Source organism: Maniola hyperantus, chromosome 13 (genome assembly GCF_902806685.2).
Source record: "Maniola hyperantus chromosome 13, iAphHyp1.2, whole genome shotgun sequence".
Lineage (NCBI taxonomy): Eukaryota > Metazoa > Arthropoda > Insecta > Lepidoptera > Nymphalidae > Maniola > Maniola hyperantus.
The window spans coordinates 8,260,132-8,271,214 of NC_048548.1; the positions used below are offsets into that span (position 1 = coordinate 8,260,132).

Consider the following 11,083-nt stretch of genomic DNA (forward strand, 5'->3'; position numbering starts at 1 on the left):
AAAAAAATACTAAGTAAGCGGTGGAACCGGCTGCTCTTGAGCGAGATCCCTGCGAAAGCGTTATGGTCGGAAGCACGGCGGCTTCGATGCCCGACTCCATAGAGGTGTCAGCCGACAGGACTGTGGTGACGAGCAAACGAAGTGCTGCAGCCACTGTATGTCTATCCAAACCGTAATGCATGGCAACATACTATGTTGCCATGCATGTCGATTTGTTTACTTACATCATGCATCAACTCTCGTCGTATTTCCGCCTCGTCCAACTCCGAACCGAGATCTGTATGGTCTGTATCGTACAGGGGTTCCGCTGCTCTCGAGAGCGATCCCAGCGAATCTCGAGCCGAAGCAAGGGACCCCGTGACCGTCGGAAGCACCCCGGCTTCGATCCCCGACTCCATAGAGGTGTTAGCCGACAGGACAGTGGCGACGGGCGGGTGAAGGTCCCCGCCGCCGCAGCCACTGCCCACCCAAACCGACATGCTGGCAACACCGGCACACACATATATGCACGGCACTTCGATATTAACTTCAAAAACTAATTCATCGATTTCGGCACTGACATTATTTGGCACAACCCTTAGTTAGTCCTCATCATCACACAGTTAAAGTCTACACGCAGCGTTTGAAAGTAGTGCTGCGAAATCTTCTTCAAGTTTTCATCAATAGGCAGAGTCTTTTGGAGCAGCTTTCTACATTCAAATTGATACTTTAGGCCGTCTGTGCTTAGTGTGGTAGGTACGTTAGCTAGTTTTCTACTTGTAATTTACAAAAAAAAATTTTTTTTGGAGTCGAAAAATGGAATTTTATTGGACAGATTTGGACCGATTTTTTTCTAAATGGGACAGTTCTTTTTGGACTTTATCTTCTTCGATGGATGGTGGTATAAAGACGGCAGTAAAGACTATATACACGAAAACTTATGATAAGGCACGTTGTTCGATTAAGCTCTTCCAGCGACAGGTGCGCCTGAAACAAAAAAGCTCATTGTAAAATTTCGATAAAGAACACAGCTGGGTCCTGAGAGTAGGCCAGGAAAAGCAGTGCGCGTTCTTCCTAAGGATAACCTAGGTTATTAACTTTGTTTTTTAAGATACCTACATTTTTTGCGTAATATGTTGTTTTTTGATTTATTTGTGTAGTTTGGAAAGTAAGAAAATGCATGGCTGCGTCGTGCGCGGGAAATTTTTCCTGATGGAGCTACGCTTAGATATACCTTCCTCGGTTCCTCCTTCTAGATACGAGTATGAGGACGAAATTATATTATGCAGTCTTGTTCATTTGGATAATAATGTTCGCAAAATAAAAGGTAAAAGTCAATCTCTTAGTAAGGCTAATTTATTTGTTAGGTAGAGACTTATGCGCTTTACTTAACAACAGGAAATCAGCCAATACTAGCAAATTTATCGTTTAGGGGAAGGAAGGAGGAAAGTGCATCGGCCCTAAGGGCTGGAGCCCTCTTGACGTTACCATGGCAACGTGGTCGTTCCATTCACCGTGCAACAGCACCCCTATTGTTCAACATGTGCAAAATGTAGATAGCTCACGATCTCCTTTATTATCGAACAGCTAAATTTTTGAACTAGGTAGGTAGGTACGTCTATACTAACTGAAGACTTATACCTAGGTAGTAACTAAATAAGAAACTACCTAGTAAGTACCTACTCGAAATGCGTCAGGGATTCAGAAAAAGATCAAAGTTTTTTTAAATTGAATAAACTGTAAGTAAATATAAGTAGATGATCCCGGCACGTGGTTTATCGACGTAAGCCTGAATAAAATGTGTTTCGCACAGTAACTTAATTACTTACTTAATACATAATAGGTATATAAGTATAGTCTATAATAGGTATTATGTAGAATTTTACTTTTTTCAGTTTGAAAAAGTAAGGAAAGGTAAGGTAATAAACCCCTATCCCTCTAAATGTAAAATTGCCAATAATTATCCTCCTCCCTGAACTGAGTGCTATGCTTCCGGTCTAATTCAAGCTAATTATTATGGTAACCTCTGCAATACAGCTTTTTTTATCTTATATCAAAACACCTAACGACAGCGAAAACAATATACTGCTTTGTCCAATAATTAAACGGTTATAGGCTTTGTTTATAATCGAATAATTTTTTTTAATACTGTAAGATAACTTAAAAACATAATATTTGTTTACATTTCAGAAACAACCCTAACCTATTTAGTAAGGAAACTCTAATAAATCGGGCACTTACCGTTATCTAATCGTAAAATCACTATCATAAGGGTAAATCCACACTGTAATGCATTTCCAAAAATTTGTAAAACGACATTTCGTATCAAGAACTCATTAAGCTTAGGGTTGCGGCGAGCATTAAAGAATACGTCAAAACATGTCGTGGTGCATTGAAAGTGAGAATGGCGTCCAGATTCTGGCGCATGCGTGGTGGAACCGCGGAAATCCCCTAAGGGTCTTATGACTGCATTGAAATAATTAATGAGGTAGGATCCTGGCATACATGCACGTACGAAACCCAGTAATTACGGCTCCGTGATTCTGAATTCTGATATCTCTCGACTCTCAGTCCATATCGTATTTTTCCTTAAAACGCCTGCAAAAAAATTAGAGCAATGCATCTGTACGCTGAAAAGACTTTACTATTTTTTAATGAGGTTGATAATGATAATTTTGGGCTTAGCTTAGGCCTAGTCTTTTTTTTAATAGCAAGCAATCAAGGGTCACCTGATGTTAAGTGATTACCACCCCAGAACATTTGCAGCACCAGAAGAACCGCCGATGCGTTGCCGGCCGTTGAGTATGCTGCGTAGGCCCTACCGGCCGCTACAGCGTCGCCGGGTGTGATGGCGAGTGCCGGGCTTCACCTGGGGATGAGCCCTGGGGCTCGAAGAAATAAATAGAGAGATCGGGGCCAACATCCTCCTAAGGCTGCCTCTCGGACTACGGCTTAGGATGATGTTGGGATGGGTGGGTTGGTTGGACTGGTTAGTCCGTACTCCGTACGCCCCCGAAGCCGTGACGTGAGTGATGAGTCCACGTCCGGATGATGTTAGAAATCAGAGACCAACGTTAATCAGAATTAACGAAATCAGAGATCAACGTTATCACAGCGTCTTCGCCGGCGAAGACGCTGTGATAACGTTGAGTTTGTGAGTTGTCCTACAATATAGGGTGCATTACATTGTCGGTCATGATTTGATCGTCGGGGTCTTAAGGACGTGCTTAGGCCGATTTTTTTTTCGTTTTTTATTGTACGCAGAGTCTGGGAAACGAAAGCTAAAGTAAAGATTGGAAAAGCGCGGCATAATCAAATAAAAAACGTAGCGCCTCGTACAACTGCCATTTCCCTGCATTTTCACTCTTACACCAAAACAATTGAAATATTGAGTATGGTCTCAGTACTCTCAGTATGGTTGATAAAACTTTGGGTTGATATTTTAATCTGTCCCTGTTAAGGCTCCCAAAGAGCTGGAACCCTGAGCCAGTTAAAAAATGACACATGAATGTCCTTTCATTGTCAACGTTAGTGTCAAATTACGTAAATATTTTTTTTCAAATTGAATGTTATTTATTTTCCGAGTGCGCAGAAAAAGTTACAGAATTTAATGTGTAAAGTGGCGGCATTTTATTTATTTCCTATCTAATTATTATGCCTACAGGCCGTGCTGTGCTTTTGTTGCGACGTCTGTCGACGGGTGACAGTAGATTTAAAAATATTAATTTGAATCAAACCACGACTAAGGATTTCGCATTTTCACTCCCGATTTGCATACATCGTGATTTGGGAGCTAGTAAAAGGTAAGCCATTGCATTTATATTAAAATCCAAGAAACATATAACAATATTGTTTAGGTACCGAATGTTGTCAACTTTGTACCATAATAATATATTCATGAATAGGTATGGTATGTGACGAAGTTAAAGTAAGTAATGAAGGACAATGTGACCTTCTTTCCGGCGATATAAATAAGTGTTGCATTTTGCACTATAAGTTTGTACGAGAAATATGTACAAGATGCCCAGTTTTGTCAGACCTGTTGACTAGCTAAACCAGAATGAAATTCTTTCTCATTTTTACGACCTCCCTTTCCCTGCAGTCTTATGAATGGGAGCATAAATATACTTACTACTATAGGATAATAGTGGGAGGTTCCAGGTTTGATTCCCACAGTTAATGGGCAATTCAAAATTTATAATTTCTAAATTGACTCTGGTATGGTATGAGGCTTCAGCCTAGACCAGTTACCACTATACTGTAAAGCTATGCCACCAACCGATTTAGCATTCTATTCCTATCCTATCCTAATATCCTATTTACCTTTGTTTACGTAATCTAGCTTATCAACTGCAGAGCTGCACTGCTGCTAATTACATAGCAGAGTAATTATATTAGCAGAGTTTCTTGCTGGTTCTTCTCAGCAGGAGAAGAATTCTGAACCAGTGATGTATTTATTTTATTTTTGTTTTTATTATGTATAATGGTTTACATTGTTGTATTTTTACTTTTTATGTAGTCTCCATTATAGAGAAGAATTTATTTTTATTCCATATAGTAGATAAATTCTAAAATTACATATATTATGATATGACACAAGTAAATATTATTTTTAATTGTTTTAGGTTTTCATCATTTGATCTCAGTAACCTATCACCACCATTACTCACAAGAAGTTTCAGCGACAATATTATAAAGATGGCTACAGCTAATCCAGAAACAAATCAAGGAGATAAACCAAAACATACTAATAGATTAGTAACAGAAAAGTCACCTTACTTGCTACAACATGCCCACAATCCCGTAGACTGGTATCCATGGTGCCAAGAAGCTATTGAAAAGGCAAAAAAAGAAAATAAACTCATATTTCTGTCAGTAGGATACTCTACTTGTCATTGGTGTCATGTTATGGAAAAGGAATCTTTTGAAAATGAAGATGTAGCGAAAATAATGAATGAATATTATGTCAATATAAAAGTTGACAGAGAAGAGCGTCCAGATATAGACAGAGTTTATATGCTTTTCATCATGGCAACCACAGGAGGTGGAGGTTGGCCTATGTCAGTCTTTTTAACCCCAGAATTACGTCCAGTAACTGGTGGAACATACTTCCCACCTGAAGACAAGTGGGGACGTCCAGGCTTCAAAAGCATCTTGCTTACATTAGCAATAAAGTGGCGAGAAAATCGTGCTCAGTTCATAGAAGCTAGTAGCAATATTCTGGATGCTTTACAAAATATATCGAAAGTACAAGACACAGCATCATCAGTACCAGGTGAAGCGACGTGGATTAAATGCGTGCGTCGTTATATGGCGTCATTTGAATCAGAGTTTGGTGGATTTGGAAGAGCACCAAAATTTCCACAGGCTTCCATATTCAACTTCCTCTTCCACTACTACGCACGAGACAAACATGATCCAGAAGGAAAAAAGTGTTTGGAAATGTGTCTGTACACTTTGAAAAAAATAGCAAAAGGTGGTATTCATGATCATGTTTCCAGTGGATTTGCTCGTTACTCAGTTGATAACGATTGGCATGTTCCCCATTTTGAGAAAATGCTTTATGACCAAGCCCAGTTGTTAGTGGCATACTCTGATGCTTATATTGCCACAAAAGACGATTTTTTTGCAGATGTTGTAAGGGACATAGCAAAATATATAAACAGAGATTTAAGGCACGAATCTGGGGGATATTATAGTGCTGAAGATGCAGATTCTTATCCGTTTTTTGGTGCTCCTCATAAAAAAGAAGGAGCATTCTGCGTTTGGGAATATGATGAACTGAAATCTCTTTTGGAGGAGAAACAGCTTGGATCACTTTCTTACTTTGAAGTTTTCTGTGATTATTTCAACATCGAAAAAAGTGGGAATATATCACCTGATAGTGACCCTCATGGTGAACTGACGAATAAAAACGTTCTTATTATCTATGGAAGTAAAGATGATACCATCTCTAAATTTGGTATTACCATGGAACAATTCAACGAGGTTATAACTGAATGTATTGACATACTATATGAAGCTCGTTCGAAAAGGCCTCGCCCACATTTGGACAGCAAAATGCTATGTTCCTGGAATGGACTAGCAATAGCTGGTTTGGCACAAGCTGGTCAAGGGTTAGGCGAAAAGAGTTTCGTTGAAGATGCCATCAAAACAGCTCAATTTATTAAGCAATATTTGTACGATTCTAACACAAAAACGTTACTTCATTCTTGCTACAGAGGTGACGACGGAAGAATTGCTCAAACGTAAGTTAGTAAAGTATGCCTTGATGTTGTTAGTTTTGCAATTTTATAGTTTCTTATATAGTTTGTTTACACACAACGCTGCCTTAAAATTGACTCTAAAGTAGAGATGATTCAAGGGTCATTATTTAAAAAAACAAATATAACTTTACGATGTGTTTGGTTGTCACTTGTCAGGTATAAATAAACCCACTTTTTTGTCAGAGTATGCCAGACTAGTTAGACCCATCCAGGGACACAAATCAACAGGCCCATGAAGTGTTGATTTTCTAGGACAAAAAGCCTGTCCTTCCCTAAGATGCAAGGTATTGCTGTATCTTTCATCAAAAATGTTTATAAACAGATTGGCCGTGATAAACTAGCAGACAGACACTTTCACATTTATAATATTATGTATATCACATACAATAGTTTAAACAATAAATATTTTTTTCAGTAATCAACCAATCCAAGGATTTCTAGATGACTATGCATTCTTGATCAAAGGTCTGCTGGACTTGTATGAAGCCTCTCTTGATCTCACCTGGCTGAACTGGGCGCGCGAGTTGCAAATGAAACAAAATGACCTGTTTTGGGATGACGAAAACGGAGGATACTTTACTTGTTCTACAGAGGACAGTTCCGTTATTTTGAGGTTGAAAGAAGGTGAGTCATGATCAACTCTTCGCCAGCTCACTACTGACCACGGGTTTCCCCTTGGGATGAGAAGGAGCTATTGAATTGAAAGGAAATCATCTATTGGAATGAGAAATTAATACCGGCGATTAACTGTAAATTAAAAAAAACTTAGGATTCCGTACCTGTAGGATGCCAATGGGACTCTATCATTAAGCCTCCGCTGTCCGTCTGTCTGTCCATCTGTCAGTCAGCGGGCTGTATCTCGTGAACCGTAATAGGTAGAGAGTTGAAGTTTTCACATCTATTGCCACTATAACAACAAATAATGTATTTTATTATGTTGCTAATTAGGTACACAAATCGATTCGATGGGTTATGTGCGGGTTACTTGTTTTGCGCGGCGCACTATATCACTTATGATTGTCTTTCTCAAACCTCAACTCTCTACCTCCACAGATCAAGATGGTGCAGAGCCTTCAGGCAACAGCGTAGCTTGCCACAACCTCCAGCGTCTAGCGACCTACGCCGACAAGAGTGCGGCGCCCGAGGGGGGAGAGCAAGACAGAGAAATGGCCAAGAGAGTGCTGACAGCCTTCGCCAAGAGACTGATGGACTCTCCCACCGCGTTGCCGGAAATGATGTCCGCGCTTATGTTCTACAATGACTCTCCCACACAGGTACACATATTTTAATATTTTTTTTACAGGATTTTTTATCTAATTTAACAGATTAGGTGTCTTTTGGAGAGCCAGAAAATCAATAAGTGGTATTTCTGCCTTTATTGGACAATTCATTTCCTCGCAGTGGGTCTTCTGTCACCATTGTTACAATCCAGAACGCTTAGCGACATACGCGCAGGCCCATCTTTCCCACTGGGCACTCTAGACACGTGCCTAGGGCCCACTAGTCTCTGCCAGATCACCAAACTATAACCGTCTGACCGATATTTTATTACCGAAAAACATATTTATTTCAATAAAATCAAAGGTCAAAAAGGCCCACTCAAACAGAGGACCATAGAGATAGTTAACTATAGTCAAGACTGACTTATATTCGATCCTTCTTGTTTACCCCCGACCCACTACTCTTTCATGGTCATCGGGGCCCAATTATTCAAATATGCCCAGGTCCTCCAATAGGTTAAAGATGGCCCTGCGTACGGGTATCAGAGTGCTGCGCCCAAAGGTGGGAACCGAGATAGAGAAATGGCCAAGGGAGTGCTGACGGCCTTCGCCAGGCGACTGATGGTCTCTCCCACCGCGTTGTGATGTCCGCGCTTATGTTCTATAACGATTCTCCAACACAGGTATAGTGCGCGACAGGTCGAGATGTCAGGCGGGTTGGGGACGCCCCGCATACTCGCACAGGACCCGTGTAACCCGGTGCGGGATAGCGCGGGTGAGGTGCGGTGCGTCCCCACGTCTCATACCCCGACTGTCATCTCGACTTGTCGCATACTATAGGTGAATTCTGGAGACTGGGTAAATGAGTAAGGAGAATTTTCTTCTGGGCTCATTATTTATTTTTCAATTAGCCGATGCCCTAGACTTCCTCCCCGTGGATTAATTTTTTAAAATTTCCGTGGGAAGTCTTTAATTTTCCGGGATTAAAAGTAGCCTTTATGGGATACAGCCTATTTCTGTACCAAATTTCTTCAAAATCAGGTTGAACGTATGGGCCGTGAAAAGCTAGTAGACAGACACACTTTCACATTTATATTAGTATGGATCGTTACTGTTCTGTTCCAGGTATTAATCGCAGGTGGATGTTCAGACCCACGCACGCTGGAGCTGGTGCGCGTGGTGCGCTCCCGCCTGCTGCCCGGCCGCGTGCTGGCCGTGGCCGACCCGACTGCGGACTCCCCCGTTGGTATGTCCGACATACGTGAGTCCACTCCCTACTGTTACAGAGTGTGCTTAGTGAGATAGCTTACAGTTTAGACCTATTACGCACGGTCGACTAGTCGCTCGGCAGTTCAGTCGACGACGGCAATCGTTAGAATCTGTAATTTATATGGAAGTTGCCGTGTGTATGTGCACGGAGTCGCCGGATGTTGCCGAGCGACCAGTCGACCGTGCGAAATGGGTCATAAGTCGGGTTGTACACGAAATACTACCTTTACGACGGCTCCGTTAAGTACCAAATCATGCAGCTCTAGATGCCGTCATTCATCGAACTTGAAGACTCCTATGGAAGATTCATCACTTGTGGTGAAAATTCAGTGTCTTGATCACCGCCGGCTTATCGGTGTATTATACTTAACATAACTTATAGGATATAATATTTAGGAGTGTACTCAGGCGCTTTTCGCTTTTTTACCACCGTACCGCGAAACGTCTGGCCCGTATGTAGTTGACATTTACACGTTCGAAACACTTGGTTACTTGAGTCGATATTGATCATCGTTACTTCGACAGTCGACGTCGACCCTCGACACCTCGACAGTCAACATCGACCTTTGTCAACTTGACAGTCGAGATCGACTTAAGAACCGCGTAAGAAGTGGAAACTTTAGCACCGCGTTCTCGAAACGGCCTTTTCTGACTTACTACCATTTATATTACCATGGCAGAGTTGAAATGATGATAATATTATACTTTCTACTTGGTTGCAGTGCTGAGCCGCATCCGCTGCGCGGGAGACGTGCCCACAGCGTACGTGTGTCGGCGCTATGCGTGCTCGCTACCCGTCACCGACGTCAAGCAGCTCGAGTCATTGCTCGACGAGCCTGCGCCCAAATAAATCATACATAACCCTCCTTTGGGCTCCGCCGCAGTCGGGTAAAAAATACGCTAAAGAAGCTTCGCTTCAAAGATGGCGTAGTGGAGGAAAGTTCGCGCAACGCGGGTAACAAGGAACGATTGATCAACCAATCGCGTGTACCCCTGCGGTATAGATCCTCTCGCTTCCTCGGGTCGTCAAATAGCCCTATATAAATCATTTTTCAAGATGTCTGCCGGTCACGTACAAATTCCTATTTCGCTTTTTCGATCACTAACACATTAAGATGAACCATTTTGTATTTCATGATTATTGTACTTAAAAGTTAAAACCATTTAGAAATTGTATTTGAATTATATTAGTCTCATCATTAGCTTACATACGAATTTGTTCATTGTTCACAAGGCGTGAAGTGTTGAGGTGTGTTACTCATTAGGGCGATTGTCTAAAACCTGCATCAATCATTATTTCAATCTCAATTGTTCGGATTGGCTGAATTTGTGCGATTCTTGTTGCAACAATGCATTGTAGCCAATTGTGAGCGAGCGTTAACCAATCAGAGATGATTGCGATCGTGACATTGTAGCTGTCATTATCCCGCAATCGCGCAGCATGATGCGACAAAAACTATCGGTCATATTTTTTACATAACTCTGTCGTTACGTCGTTTTTCACCCTAAAACAACTAACCTAGGGTGTATACTCTGAAATGTGTGTCCGTTTTCAAGACGGAATACTAATGGAAATTGTATATTCAACACTGTTATTGTATAATTGCAACACAACACATTATATTATAGTGCGCCGTCATGTGTTTGCTAAATTAATAATAATGTCTAGCGGTTCTATTTCTCTAGTTCAGTTAATAAAGTAACTGTTACCACTATAAGTGGAATAGATTTGTCTGATGAGAATGTGATAGTTGTAACATATAGCTTGAATAAGGACTTCATTTGGAATCATAGAAACTATGGAACGGAAACAATATACTCGAAGTTATCTCAGCCGATATAAAAGGCCAAAATTATGAAAAAAAAACTAGATATATTTGTACATTATTTTGTACTATTGTACACGTTAGGTATTAACAAAGTAGATAATTAAATAGTAATTTTCATTGCTTGAAGCAATATTAATTGTTCTAATTGTGATTAATAAATTATAGTCAACTAAACTTTTTGTTTTATTTATAACTTTTGTATATAAGATCTAACCTACCAGTGTACCAGTAATGTGGTACCACCACCATTAGGCTCAACTTACACTGAAAGAGAATGGAAGCGAATTTCTAAAATATTAGGGACTAGCTGATCCCCGCGGCTTCGCCCGCGTAGATTTAGGTTTTTAAAGATCCCGTATAGCCTATGTCACTCAGGAATAATGTAGCTTTCTACTGGTGAAAGAATTTTTAAAATCGGTTCATTACCCCCTACAAACAAACTTAACGACATTACCTCTTTATATATAATACAACGGGCCGTGCAGCAGAAATCGTAATATTTTAATTTCGCCATAACTTC

At 40.7% G+C, this 11,083-nt stretch overlaps 2 protein-coding genes across 4 annotated transcripts in view; one reads left to right on the forward strand and one right to left on the reverse strand.

The window, feature by feature from the left end:
• Nucleotides 1-2,352, reverse strand: part of stet (stem cell tumor) — a 156,882-nt gene extending 154,530 nt beyond the window's left edge. For both annotated transcript variants that reach the window (XM_069502452.1, XM_069502451.1), the window contains exons 1-2: nt 2,221-2,352; nt 225-966 (exon numbers count right to left, since the gene is read on the reverse strand). In XM_069502452.1, coding sequence (XP_069358553.1) covers nt 225-479 — 255 coding nt within the window. In that variant the 5' untranslated portion in view covers nt 480-966; nt 2,221-2,352. The remainder of the gene's footprint in view (nt 1-224; nt 967-2,220) is intronic.
• A 1,172-nt stretch (nt 2,353-3,524) lies between these two features.
• Nucleotides 3,525-10,737, forward strand: LOC117987974 (spermatogenesis-associated protein 20). 2 transcript variants are annotated; one of them, XM_069502449.1, is made up of 6 exons: nt 3,525-3,782; nt 4,605-6,227; nt 6,661-6,869; nt 7,299-7,519; nt 8,591-8,726; nt 9,457-10,737. In XM_069502449.1, exons 1-6 carry the CDS (start codon nt 3,634-3,636, stop codon nt 9,582-9,584), a joined length of 2,466 nt encoding a protein of 821 aa, XP_069358550.1. In that variant the 5' UTR covers nt 3,525-3,633; the 3' UTR covers nt 9,585-10,737. The 2 variants fall into 2 exon arrangements, with proteins under 2 accessions (XP_069358550.1, XP_069358551.1); XM_069502450.1 differs by having other exon boundaries at nt 8,591-8,711.
• The last annotated feature ends 346 nt before the right edge of the window (nt 10,738-11,083 follow it).